We start from the raw sequence: 24,397 nt of genomic DNA, 5'->3' as shown, positions 1-24,397 counted from the left end.
CTTCAAATTATATGCTGCGTCATATATACACAACTATGAAGGTAAGAAGGTAACCGGTACTAACCAGCTAGCTTATGCTCCGGGTTACGCTAACATTAGCTGCCAAAAGCTAGGTAACGCCAGAGCCCTATAGTATAACTACTATTATTATTATTATTATTATACTACTACTATAGTAGACTACTATAGGGCTCTGGGTAACGCTATGTACTGTTTCTGGTGTTAATTCTTTAAAACATTAGCCATTTTGCTAACAAATACTATCGTTTAATAGCCTTATAGCATAGCCAAGGTTATCTTGTTGTTAGCCACACTGCATAATGGTATCAGCTTTTGTAAAGCAATGTTGCCATAGATTTGTTGACGTGAGTATAGATCTAACGCTGTTGCTCTGTTTTTCTTCATTCAGTGTCCAATAAAGACAGGCTGACAGGGCAGGTCAGCGTGAGAGCCTTGTGCTACAGGTCAATGCGGAAGAGCGAGACAGCACACAGTTTGAGTGTAGGCAGGCAGTATTGACACTGTTCCCCCCCGTTTATTGAGTTTCAGTTCAGTTAAACATTAGTTTACCTTAAGGGAATCTCAACAGTGTCCTACTTCTCCCTGCTTTATCACAGCTGATTGGTCAGATATTATTACATTGATTATGGATGTGTAAGTTTGGGGGTTCAAATATATAGTAAAAACTGCTTTAATACAATTTTCAAGGCATCTTAGTTTCCAAAGAAAGTTCATTGTGGTATTGTAGGGTAAGAGGGTAAAACCTTAAGCATTCAGGAATACATGCTTCTTCTAGGATAATGGGTCAGTAAAAATAACCAATAATTCTACTCATAATAACCTCCTGGCTCATAGTAACAAGTGAGGTTACTAATCACTAGTATTTCTTCTCTCTTTTTTAGATAACGCTTCGTGATTCATCACCAGTGGTGCTCACGCACAACCAGTGCTCCTGTGTTGCAGGAACTGTTTTGTGCAATCACACAGTAGCATTGCTGTTCCAAACAGCACACTACACTGAACTGAACATGCCAGTTGTGCCACCTGTGCATAGCTGTACTGAATCGGAACAGCAATGGCACAAGCCGCGAACAATGGTAATTTCAATGAGGTTCAAATACTTGTAATCTTTCACAGAGTTTTTGTTTTAAAGTGACTCAACGAATAGTAATTGTCTTTTCCTTAAGGGTGTGAAGCCAGGGCCCATCAACTCCATGGTCTTCACCAAGCCTGTACCAAATAGGATGGTGCAGACTGGAGTAAGGTAATTTTAGCTGGAAAATTGTGTTTCCTGTGTCTTTAAAATTCATAATTCTGGTGCTGTATTCCTAACCTTTATTGTCACATTAATGTGCTATATTGTCTTTGCCATTCTTTGTAGGAGTGGATTCTACAGAGGCATGGTGGGGCCATTACCAGATCCCTGCCTGTTCAGAGTTACGGAGGCATACTCAGTATTCAGCATTGAAGACAGGCCGCTTGTGACCACAATGAACATGAGACCTGACAAGCCCCTTGTGGAAAGTGCCTTCGGGATTGTGCAGGAGGGCAGTGTTCTGTCCTATCAGATGCCTGCTTTGACGTCTCGGTACACCACACTTCACACTGACACACCACCAACACCCCACTTGCCCATAGAGGGGTATGTGATCTTGCCATGTGATTTACCGCTGGTGTGCTCAGAAGAGGAGCAACTACATATGAACAGCTTATCTGTTGATTTGGAAATGTCTCACAAAATTGAGGAGGCTACCCGTGAGCAAAGCTCTAGCTCAGAGTGGCATCTGCTCCGCAAACCCAGGGTTACTGCCTCTAGGTTTAGAGAGATTTGTCACGTCAGAGGTGAGAGCTCTGCTAACTCTCTTGCAGAGCGAATACTCAAAGGTACAAGGCAGACTGCAGAAATGAGGAGAGGTGCCGAGATGGAGCCCACAGTAGCAGCTGAATACAGTAGACTGGCAAACGTGAACTACTCCCCTTGTGGCCTTGTCATTCACCCCTCTACGCCCTGGCTTGGTGCCTCCCCTGATGGAGTTGTTTTTGACCCAACAGAATATCCCCAATTTGGCCTTGTTGAATTCAAATGTCCCAATGTCCCAAATTATGTCGACTGCAAATATGTGCAGATGGAATGTGGCTCCCCTAAGCTCAAGAAAAGCCATGCCTATTACTGGCAAGTACAGGGTCAACTTCTTGTATCTGGGATGCAGTGGTGTGATTTTGTAGTGTGGGCACAAGAGGACTACCTGGTGCAAAGAATATACACAGACCCAGAAGTGCAAAGAGCAATCAGAGAAAAAGTAGACTTTTTTTTTTTTTTACACATACATGCCGAAGTACCTGTCATTAAAAAAGTAGTGGGCACTGTAGCCATTGTTAACTCTGTAAGCAGTTAGCTGCTCCAGGGGTGGCCAACCAGTCAGAGGTTAAGAGCCACATGTTTTCTATGTTACTGCAAGGAGCCACATCAAACACACAGTCACTGATACCGCTTGTTTCAGTTTTTTGTTTTCTGGAGACAAGATTTCAACCACGTCACTGATTCATTTTTGTGGCATTGGGATATATTTTTAAAATCCTCTGGAGCAGAGAGAGGAGCTGTGTATTATTGTTATTGATTAATGCATCAGTGTTTCTTAGGGTCAAAAACACTAAACCCACAAATTAAAATGAAAGCGTTTAGTTTATTTAATAAAAGAGCACATGTTCAATGTGAAAAGTGACAGTAGTTATAGATTATTTGCAATTTGATGCTATATATATTTTTTAAAAGTATATATATATAACACCTTGAATATCAGGGGGGGCGCGGGGCTCCGTTGGCGGCTCGCAGTGCCCCTCCAAGACAATGGTAGGGGAAACACTGAATAGTGTTTAATCAACAATAGGTTTTCCCCCCCTCAAAGGTGATTGGTTCACTGCATTGCAGGTATTATTGTGATTGGCTGTTGGGCCACATCAAAATTAGACGCGCTGTCATCCTCTCATACTGACACCTGACACCACACATACACACGTAGGGAGAGCCGGGACGAAAGTAAGGGACCAAAGTAACGGAGCGATTTTATCCGAGCCCAAACAACTTTGACCGGCCAAATTACGTCAGAATGATCAGCATCCAATACTTAACAGACCTACTAAATATCAGGTTTAACTGTCATTGTTGTCACGATACCAACATTTTGGTTTCGATACCAAGTCAAGAATTGCGATTCCGATTATTTTTCTTAAAAAACGGGAAACAGTCTTAAATGTAATTATTGTGCTTTATGTCACACCAGAATCATAACCATAACACAAACTTTTAAACAATGAGAACAGTAAATACAATAAATGACAAGAATTCGTATTAAATACAATTAATACATTTCTTACAGACAGGCCTCGTGGTGTCCGTAGGCTTGCCCTCACTGTCAGAGATATAGCTAAAATACTTCCAAATTTAGCTTCTGGCATATTTTTTGTCAACAAGCCGAGGCGCAGCGGCAGTTGCACTCCCACTTGCAGCTATGCTTCTCGTTTTCTCACATGCTCTGGCAGCTAGCGCGTGCACGAGAGAGGGGAGGGATTTAGAGCGTGCTTGAGAGGGGCGGGTGCAGGCACGGCTGCAGTGCAGGGAGTGGAAGCAGAGCGCTGAACACACACGGCTCTTATTAAAACAGCGCTTTCTCACCGGAGTACTTTCCCCCGTCATTCTTAAAGTACCGATACTAATGAAACGGAGGAATCGTAACGATTTTAACGACAGGGTATCGCGGTATACCTTTCAAGTATCGGTACACCGTGCAACACTAGTCAGGACAGGAGTCAGTGTCTCTCCCCCAAACTCACACATATACAATTCGATATGAACTGAAGAGCCGCATGAAACTAGACAAAGAGCCGCATGCGGCTCGAGAGCCGCGGGTTGGCCACCCCTGTGCTAGACCCTGGCTCAGCCGTCATTGTTTTTAGGAGGCAATCCCTCAATCATGTGTTCTGAATGACAACAAAATGTGATTTCAATATTTTGTTTTTGATATATATTGTTTGTCACATTTCATATATGTAAATAAATATACAATTGTATTTAAAAAGACAATAAAGTGAAGTGATTTGTGTAATGAATAGTAAATCAGTGCATTTGTAAGAAATCATCAACGCATTGTAATTTGCTATTTACCATTTATTCAAACAAAACACTAGAGTGTGTCAGGCAACACGGGATTACGGTGTGCTCACCCAGCTTAATCACAGCTACCTGCACAGGTGTCATAATCTTGTCTTATTTCACCCATTTCTTGACCAGTGTTTTGTTCTGATAGTTTGACAGCATACATGCTACTGCAAACAGTTGGTTGATGTTGTAGGCATGGGACAGGAGGATGACACCATCAAAAAGTTTGTTCTCTTTTATCCTCCTAATGACACGCTCCACATGAACCCTCAGTCTGGCAATGGCCTGTGTCTCCCTCACCTGATAGGCTGGCATTTGCTTCTGCTTTGACAGAAAAGGTGGGCAGTACACCTTGCATTTGCAGCAATCGCTGATCAGGAAGCCCTTATCTACCATCACTGCCATGTTTTCAGTCAACAACGCAGCTATTCCAGATTGTTTGAAAATCTCCTTGTCGCTGACAGAACCACCATACAGACTGCAAACAAATGTCACTGCGCCATGTGGGGCTATGCCAACCAGGGCTTTCATGGTGCAGTGAGATTTGTATGTAGAATACATTTAACTTTGGAGGAGGAGTGAGGATGGTGTTTGACACCTCAGCTCTGTGCAATCCAGGATCACCTGTGTGTCTGGGAAATCTTTGAATGCCTCTGGGAGGTGGGCTTGAACTTCTGCAGGTGTAAGCCAGATGCACTGTGACCCCAATAAAGTTGTAAGAAAACTCGTCCATGTTGCAATGATGCGGCTCACAGTGGACTGGTGTACGTTGAAGCGGTTTGCAAGGTCCCTCTCTTTCAAACCCACCGACAGGAAGCAGAGAAAAAGGAAGAACTCGTCAATTGGCTGAAGCAGCTGTCTCTGGAAGATAAACAAAAAAAGGGTACTATATTAATGTCATGAGTGTAGCACACCATGGGAAAAACATTAAGTTGTTTTAGTTCTCTGATGTATTCAAAAAGGATTGAGTACTATAGCCTTTTAGCCTACACGAAAGCAATGAAATGTTGGAGAAACATTTTCCCTTCAGTTTGTGTTTAGATTGTGTGTTAAAAGAAACGTAGCCTACTGTTGATGGACGTGCGTGTGTAACCACTTCTTCATTCCTCTTGGCAGCTGATATCGCTCTTGTAACACGAACCATTTTATAAATGGAAGGCTCAATCAAAAACCAGAAGGCCATCAGGTGGTTATAGCTCGGGAATCTGTACACAAAAGACACATGTCAGTCATTAATTGACTCGTTAACTCAGACCCATGTACATGTCAAAATTCTTCCCAAAGGTCAAGGAATACCATGATCATAACACCAGAGGGAGCTCCACAAATCATGTGAAACCCAGATTTGGCACAAAAAAGGGGGAATACACGTTTCGCAATTATGCCACATCAAGGTGGAACGCTCTTCCCACAACTGTAAAGGAAAGTAAAACTATACTTACCTTCAAAACCTCTCTTAAAGAGCACCTTCGGGGAGAGCATTGCAAAACTGGCCCCGGTAATGGTACAAATCTCAACCTGTCGTTCAATGGACAGCTTCCCCCCCCCCCCATCTATGTATATACTCGCATGTTAGACTCTGTTACTAACTGTATATCTGTAGACTTGGTATGTCTTAAATGTCCGGTTAGGATGTATTAGAACGAAATCTAAAATGAAAATTGTAAATAAGCAATCTGTATGTAAAAAACCACCTGTATGTAAATTGTAAATAAGCCATCTGTATGTCAAATATGTCTTAAATGATATGATGAATTGGAAATGGGGGACCCTGATGTAAACAAGACGAAAGTCTTTCTCTGGTCTGCATCCCCTTAACAATTGTATGTTTTGAGCTGTACTGTACTGTACCCAATATACAAGCTGTTAATAAACTTTTCAATCAATCAATCAATCAAAACTGTAACACATGGGCTAATGCTTTCCTCTTGTTTGCTATAATACATTACAATTAAAATAGACTGATTAAGAAGGCACTTGGTGCAGGTATAGTAATATACAGCAGTAACATGTAACAACTACATTAAAGCAGCAGTAATAATAATCTAAAACATACAGGGAACATTTTACACAGAATGACTACTTTTACTCTTCATTCTTAAGTGTGCAACTGGGAGAAACGCAGTGGATATTGACATGTACTTTTACTTTGGTAAGGTTTTGAAGATTTCCACTTGTAGTAAAGTATTATCAGTATGTTGTTAGTATTAGTATGTTTTACTCCACCACATTTAGTTAACCTTCATAGTTTCTAGTTACTTATGAAAACACATGATTTATGATTCTACATGTTCAGTTCAGGAGTATTTTCAAACCATAGTATTTGTACTTATACTTCAGTTAAGTTGAGTAGCCTACTTATTCCAACACTGCATGCAAATAGTCAGCAGTCAAACGGCAGGTAAACAGGATTCTTTATAAGCTAACCCATCTCAAAAACTTGGATAGAATTTAGCCAAAACATTACCTGGTATAGAATCGGATGTTGTCGTCGGAGCCAGCAAACCGCTGTAAGCAAAACTCTCGCTGGACTCTTAACTCCTGCAGTTGCTTCTGCAGATCCTCCAATGTTTTGGAGTTGTCTTCTGTAGCTTGAGAGGACATGTCCAGTGAAGCTAGTTCAGGGGTTGAGCAGTAATCATGGTCACGGACATCGATGTGCTCTTCCTGTTCCTCCCGAGAGACTGGTTCAGTGGGCCGCTCCCTTCTCTCCCAAACACTAGCCCGCGGTGTTTGAGCAGTGAAGTGATTCCACTCAAACAGAGTTGGGACAGCACCTTTCACAAGCCTCCTACGGCCATCAAGGGTTTTTGGCTCTATTAGTTGATCCGTAGCGAAGTAACGACTGCAGACCTTGGAGTGAGAGGAGATTGTAAAGTTATCGCGTCGTATTTTAACCAGCCACTGTCTTCGCAGCTCGAGTTCGGTCGGAAAGCCATGGAAACTTAGGACGCCGTTGAATTTAGCTGACGCCGTACAAAGTGGGACACAGCAGTGCTCGGAGTAGTTCTTTACTTGTCTTTGCAAATGCTCCGTTTTGAAAATCTTCCGTCGACTCATATTTAAACCACAGATTTAAACAGTAAAACATTTGTGGACGCTCAGCTACGCAGACCAGAAGCAACCCGGAAGCGTCCGAGCAGTATAACGGCTAAGGCGGAAGTACGTCTCAGACCCTAGTGCATGTAGCCTATTGCTCCGCTACTCGGCTACCGGAAGTAGCATGTCTGTAGCGTTTCACAATAAGAGCATCGGCTGCCGCTTCCCGCCAACCGGAAGTGGAACGTTATTCATTAGCGGTAGCTTAACTTTGAATCTCTGTGTTGCCTGGTAAAGAGTGTTTGACATATGTTAATGTGTGTATGATTATAAATAGAAGGGAGACATGTTGTTTTATAGCTTGTCTAGATTATTATTTCTACAGGGTTTGGCATTACTATGTATATTATTTTTGTATGCATAAGTGATCTTATATTGATTGTATTTTGTTTATTTCCCTTGTAGGAAAACCACACACACACACACACACACACACACACACACACACACACACACACACACACACACACACAGACAAATATCTGTATGTCTGCCTAAATAAGTAAAGAAGTCAAACCTCATCGTAGCTCCTCATTTCCTCTATTCTGGACCTTTGGCCTTAAGTGGTGTTCTGGCCGACATACCTGGGTGAACCTAGTGATAGACACAAAACTCGTGCCAACACAACATCTCTAACTCTCCACTACAGCTACTGTTTTCATCGGAGAGAATACTAACCGTTCTCTGCTGCTGAGATATTGAACACAATTAAGACAGGAAAATGGAATGATATTACCAACATGTAAAAACTTAAAATAGATATCTAATTGTTTGACGCAGTAAGATAATTTGAATGATTATTTTTTATAAACTCACCAAAGAAGGTTAATCAAAAATACTTACTAGGTATGTTGCAATACCATACATTTGGTGGTTGGGCATATCAGTAAAAATGATGTGTGATTCATAATACCACATTTTTTAACCGTAAAAAAAAAAAGATTGCCATGTGATTCTACATTGTTGCATGGCGGTTTGTATACTGCTTTTTTTGCAGGAAGTTAAATGCTCATAATACCCTCTCTAATATCTGTTTTTGTATTGGTGTGAACACTTCTCCTCCAAACAACTTATTCAAGTTTATTTTCAAAATCTAATCATTTACCTTTGCCCAATAGTAATTTTTACTGAATAGAGCTTGAATGCATCATTAGGTAATGATTATCTATCTCTGTTATTGTCAGGACTGTGCTGCCTACAGGCTGCTAACTGATAACATTGCTGGATTTCAACAGAGTTTTGTTGTTCACCATGTAGCTTTCTCAAAGTAAAAATAGGGTGCATATAATGAAAGCCTATAAAGTAACGTTACTGCATACCTAACATTCTCATCATATGCTAGAGCAGCGACAGTACATGGGGCACTGTAGAAAAATGAACACTCACGTTTTCAGAATTGCAGCATCAAGTCAGTACTGAAGAATCTTTGTTTTGTGACAACCCCTAATGATGCCTACTGAGAAAAGGAGAACACAATTTTTGTTCAAATGTGATACATTTCCAGCTGAGAGAGTGCCATTTAAAAATGAAGCTTCTCTTTCAAAACATCACTATGTGTCCTATTCAGAGCTCATCATTTTAACGTTCTGTATTAAGCAGATACAAAACATTTGTGGCTACTCACAATAGTGGTAGCACATCCCCACTGTTTTTGTGCATTTAGAAGCTCACTTTGTTTGATATTGTACACTACATGCAGGTTTTCCAATGACTTAATTTATTCTTAGCTTTAGCACCACTGTGCCTTTTTAATAACCTTTTGTGAATGAAAACCTCACTAAAGCCTCTTATTGCAGAACACTGCCTAATACTCTACTTTTTTCTGAGTCCATGATGCATACACACACAGACAACAGCACACATTACATTACATTGCATTTAGCTGACGCTTTTATCCAAAGCGACTTACAATAAGTACATTCGACCAGGAAGACACAACTTTGAAGAAAACAGAATCATATAAGTACATCAGGTTTCATAGAGCCAAACATTTCAAGTGCTACTCAACTGGCTATAGATAAGCCAGTCCTTTATTAGTATATCAGTGCTTTGTTAGTAATTATTTGTTAGTAATTCTATCGCTCGAAGTGGAGTCGAAAGAGATGAGTTTTCAGTCTGCGCCGGAAGATGTGCAGGCTATCTGCTGTCCTGATTTCAATGGGGAGCTCATTCCACCATTTTGGAGCCAGGATAGCAAACCCACGTGTTTTTGCTGATGGGAACTTGAGTCCCCCTCGCAGTGCGGGTGCAGCGAGCTGTTTGGCTGATGCAGAGCGTAGTGCACGCGCTGGGGTGTACGGTTTAACCATGTCCTGGATGTAGGAAGGGCCAGATCCATTTACAGCATGGTACGCAAGTACCATTGTCTTGAAGTGGATTCTAGCAGTTACCGGAAGCCAGTGAAGGGAGCGGAGGAGCGGAGTGGTGAGGGAAAATGTAGGAAGGTTGAAGACCAGACGAGCCGCTGCATTCTGGATGAGCTTCAGAGGTCGGATGGCACATGCAGGTAGACCAGCCAGGAGGGAGTTGCAGTAGTCTAGGCGTGAGGTGACGAGAGCCTGGACCAGAACCTGCGTGGCTTTCTGGGTCAGCTGGGGACGCATCCTCCTGATGTTGTAAAGCGTGTATCTGCAGCAACGGGTTGTAGCAGCGATGTTTGCAGTGAAGGACAGGTTGTTATCTAGGATCACACCCAGATTCCTTGCAGTCTGAGTCGGGGAAACAACAGAGGTGCCGATGTTGATTGTCAGGTCAAGAGTGGGACAATCTTTTCCTGGATGTGTATATATCGACACATGTCGGCTATACTGAAAAACGGCTATACTGAAAAACGCTACATACCATCCTGAGAAGTTCATTTAATATATTTGCAATCTTCTATTAAAGATTAGGCATCTTTTTTGCATCCACACAAGATCATGTTTACATATAGGGTTGAACAAGAACAGAGTATATTCGGGCCAGAATCATGTCATCAGTATTCATTACATCGGTGACAAGGAGAAAATTCCTCCTCAACCCCCTTCTGTCATTCCCCTGGGCCTCTGGGAATTTACTGAAGGTTAATTTATTTAAATCCTCCATCCACTCATCTCTATTCCATTAAACTCTACTAATAAATCTTTGGTTTGCCATGTAATCTGTTTCCTACTGTCAAAGGCCCAACACTCAGCTGCATTTTGCACACATGCTTATTGATGTGCGCACAAAGACAGCATGGCAGCAGATAAGGTCATGCTCAAATCAGTGGAAGTCTTGATCTCTGTGTGTGTGTGTGTGTGTGTGTGTGTGTGTGTGTGTGTGTGTGTGTGTGTGTGTGTGTGTGTGTGTGTGTGTGTGTGTGTGTGTGTGTGTGTGTGTGTGTGTGTGTGTGTGTGTGTGTGTGTGTGTGTGTGTGTGTGTGTGTGTGTGTGTGTGTGTGTGCAGAACTGTGCATACACGTCTGGCCTTTGAAAGTGGCCAAAAAGCCTGGTTTAATTCATGTAAGAGCAGCTCGTCGTGGTGGGGGGTAATAAAATCAAAAGCCTGAACCCTCTCAGAGCATCGAGCAGCATTAGAGTCCCAGAGGTCTTGTAAAGTCTAAGCTTGGTCTGAAACAGAATTTCCCCATCTTCCCTCGCTCCTGTTTGTATCCCATAAATAGAAAATGGTCATATCACTCTGGCCATGATGGCGTTGATTAGTCTGAAGTACAAGGGGACCTTGACTATATGGACAGGCGCTGTAACATTATTACAGCATGTCATGTCAGCGATACACAGATGCTGTTATCATAATGGCTGTTAAAAAGCTCAGCTGTGGGTTTAATAGTGGGTGAAACCGTATGCGGTCTGTTGGAGGGGACGTCTCATTGAAGTCAATGTGGTTTTTGTATTCCAGAGGATTTGTTAATGAGAGGCTTGGACAGTAACGACCCTGGTGCACTAAGAGAGGTCAGTTCATAGTCTGAAGTGTTTCAGTGTACATGTTTTGCCAAATTCAGCCAAAAAGTGACCATTGGGCATTTATTATATCCTGTATAGTGAGAAGGATTCAAAATGTGGGACACACATATGTCAGAGATGCCTTCTTTCACCACGTTTGTAAGGCATTAACGTGTTATTTGGACTAACCAATGGAACAGTGACAGCACCGTGGATAGCAATGGAGTGCAAAAACAAAATAGAAACCATGTCAATCGGGAATTGTAACTATTGTTCAATCTTCTATCCACTGCTGTCACTTCCTTCCCATGCCCTTTTTGTTTATCAATTACCCCTCACATTCTGTTGAATATTAGTTAATGTAGAAACTTTAGTCTCAACACAATTTTCCTTAAGAAGTTAAAAAAGCTGCGATGAAATTGCAACATTACATTACATACATTACATTACATGTTACTTGTTAGACGCTTTTATCCAAAGCGACTTACATACTCAATACTGTGGCCAATCCCCACAGGAGCAATTTGGGGTGAAGTGTCTTGCCCAGGGACACAACGACATGCTGACTGCAGTGGGGTTTGAACCTGCTGTGACCCACTGATCCAAACACCAACGCTCCATCCACTGCGCCACAAGCCTCCCCTATATGTTTTTATTCAAGTAAGACTATTGTCTTTAGTAAGACCTTCATTTATCCTGAATTGACTGTGTTGGATTAATGTTTTGCATCACAGTATGAAATGATTTTTTTCTCTCAGCAATTGTACTCAAAGGAATTATGTCCACTCTTTAATATAACTGTCAATTCCAGTATGTTTAAAAGCTGATGTATTAAAGCACTGACTGCATAGCGATTGGTTCAAGTGGATCCTCTTAAACTACATGAATACATTATTTTAAATATGCACAATATGTGGGGTTAATTTCTTAATATTAAAGGTGGGGTAGGTAAGTTTGTGAAACCGGCTCGAGATACACTTTTTGTTATATTCCATGGAATGCTCTTAACGTCCCGATAGCAATGAATATCTTAAGTGCTTTGACAAAAAATCCATTAAAAAATGTCATCTGTGGAAGCCGTAGTACTGTAAAAAGCACCACCAATCATTTTAGCCGGGCCGGCTGACATGGCCTACCTGCCTGTCAGCCTTCCATCTGTGCACAAACTTATCTCGTGCCCTCATTGGTCATGTGCGCGTTCGTGTGTTGGAGGAGGGGCTCTGTAAGGAAGTGGCAGATTTTTCCCGGTTGAGTATTTTCAAATTCTAGCGCACTCGAGCTGGTTTCTCCAAAATTACCTACCCCACCTTTAAGATATTTAGTTTAATGGGGTTCGCAGTCGGGTATAAGTAAAAATGTCAATACCACAAGTTATTTTTCATGAGACAAATCTTCATTGGACATGTAAGAACTGCTGAGGGAATGATGCTTCTACATTGTTACATTTTGACAACTCAATTGACTTTAGTGAATAATAATGGGGGAATCAGAGTAAGGACAGAAATCATAACAACTCTATGACATAAAGCTGCCAGACTTTCACTGACACAAGCTTCATTTGACAACAGGTGTCCTGGCAATTTAGTGTATTAAACACAATAGTGTGTAAATATATTTTTAAGTGCATCTCTTCTGTTTAAAATGTCCATGCTTTTAAAAAGACTTCAAGCCTTTTAAAATGCTGGCCTCATTCAAAAATATTCTCCAAATCAGCATCCAGTAAAGCAAAATGTCATCCGAAGATGTCATACAATAAATCCACTGAGCTAGCACAAAATACTTGAAATACCTTGTGTCTCTCATATTACCCACCATACATGTAACAATACCTCTGAGTTTTGCTTTTTCCCTCTCTCCAATTCTTCCTTCATTGCTGTGTCCACTGTTTTCTGTTGCACCAGTTTATGTTACATTGCCATATAGTATCCGTGCCCTTTTAAATATCTAAATGGCATTCATACATACCATCTACCGCTCGGCGTGTAAAGGAGCTCTCGATCATTTAGACGTTCTGTATCACTCCGCCATCCGCTTCGCCACCAATGCCCCCTACAGGACACACCATTGTGACCTGTACTCTCTGGCTAACTGGCCCTCTCTTGAGACCAGGCGCAACATCCACTGGCTGATGTTTGTTTACAAACACTCCTAGGCCTCACCCCCTTCTACCTCACACAATTACTGCAACTCCGCACACCCCCGACGCACAACACCCGGTCAGCTACAAGCATCCTGTTAAAGATCCCCAAAGCCCATATATCCTTTGGCCACTCTGCCTTTCAGTTTGCAGCAGCAGATAGCTGGAATGTCATTCAAAAAACGTTGAAAATGAAAACCTTTGTCTCCCCCCGCACCTTCAATGTCACTATTATTGACACCCTGGTACACACATGTAGCTGCTTTGCCTGATGCTGATTGTAATGACTGATTGAACCACAGCAATATTGTTTTAGAGTTTTTATATGTTTAACTGTTATGCCTGTCATCTTTGCTCTATGTGTTTGTGTTGTCTCCTGGGTTCTGTAGTGCCCGGAGTCTGTCTTTTTAATTTTTTTCCCTCCCAAACCCCATCCCCTCAGGAAATCATTGTAAATAAGAATTTGTTCTTAATTGATTTGACTGGATAAATAAAGGTTCTACTACTACTACTACAAATGGAACACAATGAGAGATGTTTTGGCTGATAACGCCTCTTTTCAGCTGACTGGACTCATCTTGCTTCGTAGGGCTGTACCCGAATATTCGAATATCCGAATATTCGTTCGTTGGAGTACTATTCGGGTTTCAATTTCGTTATTCGGATATTCGTTTTGTTTGTTTTTTCCCCGTTTTTTTTTTCAAATTGAATTTATTGGATGGATGGAAATCTCCAACATCAACGTAAGAGCTTGTTCGAGGGTGCTAACACTTAACCATAAACGTTAAAGTTTACTTTCCCTGTCTTGATATGTAGATATTCTATGTAGATATATTGTTTGTACTAGTGTTTTCCTTCTTAAAATATTTTGAGATTTGGTTGAGCAGGGTATACTTGTACCTGTACTTTTACTAGTCCTTTATTAGAGATGTGTCTGTTGTTTGTGTTTATTTTTAGTGTCAGGATGGAACCCTTGTCTTTTTCTCTGCAAACAGAATCTACCTACGGGTACAAATAAATAACCTGAACCTGAATTATTTTTCTCCGTTAATCTCCGTCACATTAGCCTCATCCCAATACCCCTCCTCGACTCCTCTCTTCCCCTCCTCCGGACTTGACCCGGAAATCGATCAAGACACTCCATTTTGAAGGACGTCCCAATAGCTGAAATGCACACGGAGGAGTCGAGGAGGGGTGAGGGAGGAGGGGTGCGGGAGGAGACGAAAGGGAGGATACACGCGAGCAGACTACGCGGAAGTGTTTTCACCACTCGCGTATAAAAGCCCCGCCCCCACCCTCACAGCTGGTCAATTTCAACAGAGGAAAACCAACAACTGGAAGATGAGTGGAAAAGCGTCACATACATGTATAAGTGCTCACAGCTCCGTGGGAATTATTATGTGCAATTCATTTATAAAAGGCTTTCACATTACTATTTTTATTTAAATGTCGGCTACATTTTACAACAAAACGGAACACAAAAGCAGGACCAACCATCATACATTGAATTCCTTGACTAACAAGAGAAAGATTCATTCATTTAAATAAATATTTAACCAGAAATGGGCCGGTTCTAAGGGGTTATTCAGTTAAGCGCGACGAGAGGGGATACAGCTGTGCACATGTCATCATTAACAGACGTCGTTTAAGAGTGACGTTTGAGTGAACGAGGACATCCCAATTAATATCTGAGGACTCCTCCGTCCTCGCGTGACCTCCTCGTGTCTCTCGCTCGCATCTTACGGAGGCGGAGCTAAGACGCAAGGAAGGGACGCGAGTGAGGGAAAGGAGGAGTCGAGGAGGGGTATTGGGATGAGGCTAATGTTTCCAAAGCAACAACAACTTCCTGTCAAAAGCGCTACCTCTCCTTCAAAATAAAAGCATGTCCATAAATAGGAAGCCAAGCCAAATTACACTTAAGACATATACAACTGCAACGAAAGTAACAAACACAATGCGATATCCTTTTCAATTTCAAAGAACACAAATTGGGTTAATAACTATAAAACTATCTTCCAACTATTTGGACGCAAACTTGCATTTCCCCATAACGATGTTGTTTAACAACCGGCGTAAACGGACCATCGCGAGCTATCAAGTAGTGAGCGTGCGATGTCCTCTTCAGATGACGTCAAATCCAACGGGATGCCATAAATAAACTACACAGTCACACTACACACCAACGCAATGATTACATTCAGCCAAACTTTAGAATTCAACCTCTTTGGACCATTTATATACTTATTGAAAACAAGCTACAAAATGTAATACCTTGGGAAATGCCGTATAATACTTTTTAATAGCCTTAATTTTTGCTAAATTGATTTATCAACTTTTAATACTTTTGAAGACCCCGCGGACACCCTGTAAATAGTGTCAACGAGTAATGACAATGGAAAGCAATCTTAGCACTACCGCCTTACTGGTGCTGGATTACAGGCCAAACAACTACATTTATATTTAGGACTTTGAAAAAGAGATACCTTTGTAATGTATATCAAGATAAATAATATCTTGTTGTTGTAAATGTATGACGATGAGTACTTTTCTTATTATTTCACAACAGTTTCAGTTTTTTTTATGAGAAAGCTTGTATTTGTATGGGTAAAAACGTATTTCCTGGCCAAAAAGCACAACATGCCAATTTTAACATCATCCAAAATTGCCACACAGTCCAGTCTTATTCCTGTAAGCTGACCCTGCTGCCCACCCTGCAGCTTGCCACCAGCACATTTGCTGTGGTTGTTTGACTTTGCCTTCACCAAAGCATTAATCCTCCTCTGTGGCATCTCTGCCTCTCTGGACCATTCATGGTGTTTATTTTCAATCAGGCAGGAAGCACAATAAGCTTAAGTCCTTTTTTTCCATGCGAGTGTGATGATTACGTACGATGGAGTCTGAATCTGAATGAATTATAACCCGACTGATGACACAAGGGAGCGCTTTAGTGCCAGAAGCCTTCTTTCAAAGAAAGCTTTAAAGCTATTCCAGTGTGCAGTTAGTGAATAAGCTTGGGGAGAAAGATGGGCAGATGACTGCTTGTCATTCTCTATGAGTCTATGAGCTTTCCGTTCTGCAAACCTTACTTGACATTTCAAATTCAAGGGTGTTATTTTTTTACACCACCACTTGACTTTATGTTCTGATAAAAACGTAACCCTAACCCATCGTGACCACAGAAAATATAAGCTAAAAGGAGACACATCCTTTGTAAATAAAATAAGAAGCAAGTAGAATGCAAATAACTATTACTACCATTTTGTTAATGGTCAATCAATGGATTAGTTGGCCTTTTGATCATCCATGAATACTATTATAGTGTCAGAACATTTGAGAATGTTGGTGCTGCTCTCCCCAGTTTAATAAAAATGTGCAGGGAATATTTTAGGGGTATTAAACTGTGATTAGACATCTCTAGACGTATACATATTTCACAGATTTTCGGATGTCTTACCAAACGTTTATTTGCTCAATCGAGAAACAAAAAGGTTTAAAGTTATTGAAATTAAATGTTTGTTGCGGCCAGAATGTATTTATTGAAATCCAGGAACACTGGACATAATTGCAAACTATCAATTCAACAGCTTTTGTTCACAAGTGTTATGATGATTTACCAGCATTGACCTCCTTAGTGACTTGGTAACGAAACTAGCAGTCACTGCAGTCCGGTCCATTTGTCCAGTGTGGACGGACTTAGAAACAAAATCATTTATTTGATTTATTCAGATGTCCTGAAGTTTCAAAGAATACATACTGAAGCAAATCAGTGAGTCATTTCCCGACAGCGAGAACAGAAGGCAAGCTGAGTCATTATTAAAGTAACTCTGCAGCGAAGAGAAATAAACCAAGTGGCGTGTTGTACAGTGAATCACAACTGCTGCAGGACAAACAGATGGCTTCTTTGCTAAATATGCTTTGTCCATAGATTTTATATTATTATTTAGAAAATGTCTAACACTTATTGCAAAGTTAGTGAGTTTGTTAGTTGGATAGTGGTGGAGACAAAATACACATTGCATGTCAGTCTCTGGGACAAAAAATGATAATTTTACTTTTTAGGATTAAATTGGGAGCGAAATCCACCATAGGCTCCTTATGTTTCTTACAAGAACACATCTCAAAGACAAACATGACGAATTGGGATTTTTTTTGTAACCATTTGGCTTGACCTGGACCCAATCTCCTACAGAGCAAAGTGAGTGCATCATCTGTTATCCCCCATTTCCTCCTAATGTCATTTTGACCCGTTGGAGGATATTTATGGGAAAAATGCAGTAAGGTAGCAGACCAAGCCCGAATTATATTTCTTGCTTGTGGAAAAGAGAATTAAGATGGATAACAAGGGCAAAAGCTTAAAACAGACCTCACTACGGAAATCTATTACAATTTCCCCACCAGCCAGACAAATGTTATTTGAATTGATGGTCACATTCGCAGGATGGCAAGAAAATAATAAACCTTTCAAGACAGGGAATGACCCGGTCACAGACGCCATTACTGCGGCAAAGGAGAAAGATAATCAGCCTGTCCATAGATTACAATTTAACGGCTGAGGAAAAAGCAACCATCCAGTCAGAGCTAATTTAGCTAACATTACAAAGAAACTTGCAACACCAATATTTTGCACCTTCAATATCCTCAAACTCCATCTTGGGGTTCACACCTTGTGATTGAACTGACTAAAATCCTCCTGGTCCTCACTTACAAAGCCCTCCACCATCTGCCCCCCCCCCCTCTTGGGTTCAAGAAAAGTGCTATAGAAATATAATTTATTATTATTATTATTAAAATGATAATGGCTGTCATCAAGGCTAGTGTGACATTTCACACCTGCTTAATTTAAAGGTCCCATGTCTTGGCCCCCCCCTTCCTATGAGCCCACTGTGCTCTGATTGGTCAGCTCGTCCACTCGGTTCTGATTAGTCAACCACCGTTACAGCCTCGTGGGGCTGACTCCTGAGCTGCTCGGGAGTCCACCCTGGCAGAGGGTGCCAATTGGTCCAGATTTAGTGACGGCAATAGCCCCCGGAAGAAAAAAATGGAAAAACAAAAATCTCCAAGGCGTTCTGGGGCAGCATAGACACATATTTTATGTGTTAGAGTTTTACTCGCTAGAGGGTATAATTTGAGGGTGTGTAACTCTGCAGACCGTTTACATGCAGAAAAAGCTACATAAAACACAAGGGGACGGGTAATAACCAGAAAAGCATGTCATGGGACCTTTAATTCAGACACAACAGAGTGCTTTAAACAGGGCCAAATCCAGAGGTGGAAAAGAGGGTTATTTCATTCAAGTTATATCCAGATTAATAATTTAGCTGAAGGATATAGTTTGTAGAACAAATCTATTAGAATTCAATAAATAATGGAGAAACCAGCCCAATGGCTCCACATTAAATAAGGTCTCAAATGCGTGTATGCACTGGAATTACATTGCAGAGGGATTAGTAAGGACTTTTTTTTAATGGCGAGACTGACCCTGCTGACACCCGGACATGTTCAGCCTTCGAAATAGCTCACAGCTCCCCCCCAACACACCTGTCTGACAGCAGCTGGAAAATAGTGTGGGCTATTTCTATTTGTTGACCCCAAGAATACCTTTCACACTGTCTAAATGACTGGACCACCTCCCATATAGATGATTTGACCTCCATCCAATAAAACTGCAAAGGGTGACGGTGGAATCACAGTCAACTACAACAAACATATATTTTCTCCCGAAGACGTGGAGTGACATTCTGGCCTTAGTTATTGAACATAAAACATTTGCCAACAACACAAACACAAGAAGTATACAGTTGAGTACAATTTATATTATTATTATTGATTTAAAAAGGTAGCTTGTTGTAATTCAAATGAAGTAGACTGTATTTAGAGAGTAAATGTAGCAGTGATTGCATTGGCAAATTCTATTGAACATTAAAGCAGGGTTACGAAAGGCTTTGGAGGTATACAATGTATTTTGTTTGTAGTCCAAATTCGAAAAGATGAAGATTAAGAAAGATGTTTATGGAGGAAAATATTGGTCATGATCCTAGTATCTTATTTTGTTTCCTGTTTGATTTTGAAATGTATTTCCTCCTTGTGTCTTGTGTTGTTTTACTTCCTGTATTTCGCTTTTTTGTTGTGATTGTCTACCCTGCCCTGATCCAATCCCCCTGCGTCTAACCACCTGTGTCTGCGTCTTGTTTTCGTGTTTAGTCCAGTGAGTATATATGCCTGTCTTCCATAGTGTTCTCGTCTATGTTCCCTTCTGTTTCCTGATGTGAGAAGTTACTTCGTCCCTGCCTGATACCCTGTGTTCCTCCCTGTGTTTTTGCCCGTGTTCCCAGTGCCCTCTCTGGTCTGTCCTCGTTCAGGTTTTCTTTGTTGTTTTTTACCTTGCCTGATCTCCCCGTTTGTGATTTAACCTGTTTTTTGTTATCAGCTTAGTTTATTTAAAACTTGCTTTTGCGTTTGGGAGCAACCTCCTGCCAAAACTGTGACTGTGACATCATTACCATTTTCTTTATAATAAAGGAGGCCCCCCATTTCACTTGTACCTGATATCTTCCAATTATATTTTATTTAAGATAACATGAAGCCAGGGATTTTTATGTGGCACAAAAAATCCAGCTATGGCTGAACTTTGTGACAAACAACTGTGTTCAATGTGAATCTGGCATGTATTCACATTTCATATTTTATATTCTAAAATTCATTCATAGCATTCTATTTCCATGTAAATTACTGCTTTATTTAATTTGTATTGCTATTTAACTGTATTTTATTACGGTGTAAAAGACGTTTTGTTTTATATTAGATTTCTTTTTCTTTTTTTATATTTAATATTTTATGTATGCACCATGACATCAAGTCAAATTCCTAGTATGTGCGAACCTACCTGGCAATAAACCTGTTTCTGATTCTGATTTATGAATGGCCAATCCATCCAGAGAGTACATCCAGAGAGTACATCCAGAGAGTACGCTGATTTAGTGTTGCACTCACACAAACCACACTTTAAAGAAAAATAAAACAAATATGGTATTATTTTTTCAAAACATGGAGACTACAACATTACATTACATTACATTACATGTTATTTGTTAGACGCTTTCATCCAAAGTGACTTACTTTGGGCAATCCCCACAGGAGCAATTTGGGGTGAAGTGTCTTGCCCAGGGACAACGACATGCTGACTGCAGTGGGGTTTGAACCTGTGCTCCCCTGATCCGAACACCAAGGCTCTATCCACTGCGTCACACGCCTCCCAATGCAAATAATACAACTTAACGGGCAGCGCTTCAGTCAGAGATCCAGGAGTTTTATGCTATTATTAGTTAGGCCACTAGGAGACATGCAGAGGGCTATAAACGTATGGTAGGCTCACTTCTTTATCATTATACACCCCCATATTGTTTTTCAACAGCACCAACAGACAACCCACAAAACACTTCGTACAATGTATTGTATGTCTTATTCACATTTACAGCAGTAATAGCAGTAAAGAGATGTGTAAACAAGAAAGGAGTTCCTCCCTAACCAGGTCAGTATCTGCGTATGTACTGTACCAATCCAGCAAATTGGATCGCTGAATTTCCATTTGTCTCATGATTCATTCTTACTTCTACAGCGCACAACAATGGTTTTCTGAATAAAACCTCCTGATCTAATAGAAAGGATTTTCAGTGGCATAAACAAGCCAAGGAACTTTTACACTGGAGAGAATGAAATCCCCCAAGAGTCTTTGGATCTAATCACTGCACGGCAGGCAGAGGCATTTCTTTCTAATAATACAATTTGTCTTTAAAATCTAATTTACAATAATATGTTAATAAAAACATTGTGTACTTGGCATTCTGAAAGTCACACTACTTCAACCGAGGAATCTGAGCTGTTGATTTTTAATTATTCTCAGGATTACTTGAGGCCTATTTCTCATCTTATCCAAACCGTCATAATAGAAACGTGTGGATATAAAAATAGAGCTTAAGCTGCTTAACCTCTTTTCAGTCAGAACAAAATATATCACACAGGGACATGTGAATCATGTGAGACAATTATTTGAGAAAGATTGAAATATGGAATTTGAATGTGTGAATGTGTTATTACGTAAAACACAACATCCTTAAAAAGAAAAACCTCTGAATATAAAATAATGTAGAATGCATTTCAGTACTTCAACAGGAAATGTTTTCTTTAAATTGTAATTTAAAATATCTTCCAGCTCATTCCCTGTACCAAACCTCTGAAGAGGCTTCATAAGAGTTACGATGGTCAATGCAAATTAGTGTAGCAGTGATTCATGGGAAAGCCATTGGTAACCTCTATGTCATGGTGCATGCCTGATCCCCACTTTTCACACCCTATGTGAGAGGAAAACAACATTTCCTGTAGGATATAGGATGTTATTAGTCTTACCTGCTGTCAGGACTGTTCAACTATACGGTGTTATGCTGTCTTGAAGGCTGTTGTGTAGCAATGTGATCATTTCACCATGATAATCTGTCGTGGGTGGCATAACAGATTCGTTAACAATAGGAGAAAAAAACAATTTGAAACAAATTAAATGAAGACGCTGGGAGCTAAATGATTAATATAATTGTCTAATGAACCAGCGGTGTTTTTACCAGCTTGACTATTCATTTTCATGTAGTTAAAATCAGAAAAGTGAAAGGAAATACTGAACACAGAAGCAATGGAGCTCTGCCAACCCACATGGCAAAGAGCCTATATGAAAGCCTCTCTATAGTGGCACAGAAAGGGTTGGGAAATTGATGGTACTGTTACTGAATATAGACCAAACAAAATGTCTCATATGTTTACGTTTGTAATATCTTTAGATGTACTTTCTGTATGGAGAGGGGAAATAGAATCTTGTTGTTTTAGCTCCTTAGAGGCAGTCAAAGTACATTGGCCTGGTTTTCTCTAATACTGTTCATTTGAGTGACTACAGTTGGGGGGGAAAGTGCTTTGGGGCCTACAGGCCGTCGTGAGTAAAGCATAGTAGGATCAGTAGACGTCAACCCCACGCTTTTTACTTTGCAGTGGCACTGCAGCAGGAAAACAAAGTAATTAACAGTGACAAAAAGCCATCTTAATAAGAAAATGGCATGGAGCCTTGTCAGGTTTGAGCTCACATGCCTTACAGACTCTTCTTCTCTCCTACCACGCTCTTCCCTTGATGAGCCAGTCAAATCAAGCCAACGCCAGAGGCAGCGCAGTGCGAGGTTCTCTGACCAGTGCCAACATAACACATTAGAAATGGGTGAAAAAGAGGCAAATGTCTCAGCCAATTAACGAGATAACTGATGAGAAGTTGCTGCTAGGCACAGGATACAACAAAGCACGGATATAAAGTGTTGGACTCTATATTTATCGCAGTAAGCTTAGGATCTGAATGCCACGTGACTTGGCAGCACCCTGAACATCTTGCTGCTGAGACCTAGGGAGCCAATACATTTGAAGTTTTCATTATTTTTGGTGGTCACAATCCCAAAATAAATTGAGCTTTTTCAGAAGCAGATTCTGTTTTTTTCTAGTTTGTTTGTCCCCGAGATCAAGTACATCAGTCTGCAAAAACATATAATGTTATTCTGGTTGTTATGGCAGTTATGAGTTGTTCAATGTTTATAGAGGCTAGGCTTTGTCAAATACTCAAAAAATAAATAACATACCTGTGGGCTATCTTAGTGGTGACCACTGAGAAAGGGAGGATGGATTATTTTACAACATAATATTTTCCCAGTTGGATATAGGAAGCCCACCTCCCTAACATCAGGGCTACATCCACCCACTTATCATACATTTCCTTATATCTATATTTACTTCACTCCTAATGTAAATACAGTGGCTTATACAGACCGCCTAGAGCAGGGGTAACCAACAGGTCGATCGCGATCGACTGGTCGATCTTCAAAGCCTTCACTGTCGATCCCTAGCATTTAAAAAAAATGGTTGGTTGTTTAAACAAACGTTTTAGACCTAGCTTTGGTTTGTTGATTTGAATCACGCACAGGTCATTTTACAAACTCCAATTGGTTATTAGATATGTTGACGTCAGCGCCATATAGATAGTGCAGTCTATACGGCGCTGGTTGACGTCTATGAATTGCTGCATGCAATTGTGGGTGGGGTTAAAAATCGTATCTTAACGGTCATCTGGAGGAGTAACTTAAACTGTACCAAGTTCTGCTAATCTTTAACCAACATCGATATGGCTGAGGGTCCCGCGAAAAAGAAATCAAAAACGTATTATTTCCACCCGGAATGGGAGCATGAATTTATTATTTATCAGCGAAAGAGAAGACTATATGCCTCATATGCCAACAGGCGGTAGCCTTGGCGAAACGGGGCAACCTGGAGCGCCATCATGCGAGCACCCATGGTAAATTCAAAGACTCATATCCACTCAACAGCGCATTAAGAACCAAAATAATTGATGAACTGAAAAGAGGACTAAAAGCACAGCAATCGCTTTTCATCGCACCTACAGCAAAGAGCAATGCAGCTACAGAAACGTCCCTCCGGATTAGCCATATTTTGGCTCAGCACAAAAAACCATTTACGAATGGTGAGATGATTAAAGAAGCAATGAGCGCCACAGCTGACGTCTTGTTTGCGGATTTCAAAAACAAAGAAGACATAAAAGCGAGGATAAAAAGTGTACCACTTGGTGCACCTACTGTAGCCAGAAGAGTCCAGTCATTGTCCGAAGATGTATCCCAGCAAGTATTAAAAGACTTGTCTCTCTCGGAATACTTTTCAGTTCAATTTGACGAGTCTACCGATGCCACAGACACAGCCCAGCTAGGTGTGTTTGTCCGGATGGTTTTCACGGATTTTACTGTCAAGGAGGCCTTTCTTGCCCTTATCCCATTGAAAGAAAGAACCAGGGGTGAGGATGTGTACAAGGCATTCAAGGACTATGTTCGTCAGTACAAGATTCCCATTCATAAAATAGTGTCCTTCACAACCGATGGGGCACCAGCGATGCTCGGTGTTCGTTCAGGATTTGTTGCGCTGTGCAGACCCAGACTTTCCACCATTTGTAAACTATCACTGTGTGATACATCAACAGGCATTGGCAGCTAAAGCAAT

General features: G+C 40.8%; 2 protein-coding genes across 10 annotated transcripts in view; both read right to left on the bottom strand.

Annotated features, from left to right (window-relative positions):
• Window positions 1–24,397, bottom strand: part of LOC117541056 (ecto-NOX disulfide-thiol exchanger 2-like) — a 261,284-nt gene that overhangs the window by 182,982 nt on the left and 53,905 nt on the right. The gene's annotated exons all lie outside the window — the stretch shown is intronic.
• On the bottom strand, window positions 4,145–7,345 carry LOC117541059. Its single transcript, XM_034208112.1, has 3 exons — window positions 6,624–7,345; window positions 5,226–5,361; window positions 4,145–5,017 (listed from the first exon to the last, which is right to left on the bottom strand). The coding sequence occupies exons 1-3, from the start codon at window positions 7,214–7,216 to the stop codon at window positions 4,718–4,720; spliced, it is 1,029 nt and encodes a 342-aa protein (XP_034064003.1). The 5' UTR covers window positions 7,217–7,345; the 3' UTR covers window positions 4,145–4,717.

The sequence above is a fragment of the Gymnodraco acuticeps genome, unplaced genomic scaffold (genome assembly GCF_902827175.1).
Source record: "Gymnodraco acuticeps unplaced genomic scaffold, fGymAcu1.1, whole genome shotgun sequence".
NCBI lineage: Eukaryota > Metazoa > Chordata > Actinopteri > Perciformes > Bathydraconidae > Gymnodraco > Gymnodraco acuticeps.
The sequence above is the reverse complement of the archived record's forward strand: the minus strand, read 5'-3'. Positions and strand labels throughout refer to the sequence as shown.

Excerpts from the sequence above, each read along its gene's own strand:
- LOC117541059 (XM_034208112.1), bottom strand. The coding sequence starts at position 7,216 with ATGAGTCGACGGAAGATTTTCAAAACGGAGCATTTGCAAAGACAAGTA. Across the intron at positions 5,362-6,623 it reads AACATCCGATTCTATACCAG|ATTCCCGAGCTATAACCACC; the intron begins GTAATGTTTTGG and ends TTTTGTGTACAG. Across the intron at positions 5,018-5,225 it reads CACACGCACGTCCATCAACA|AGACAGCTGCTTCAGCCAAT; the intron begins GTAGGCTACGTT and ends TTTATCTTCCAG.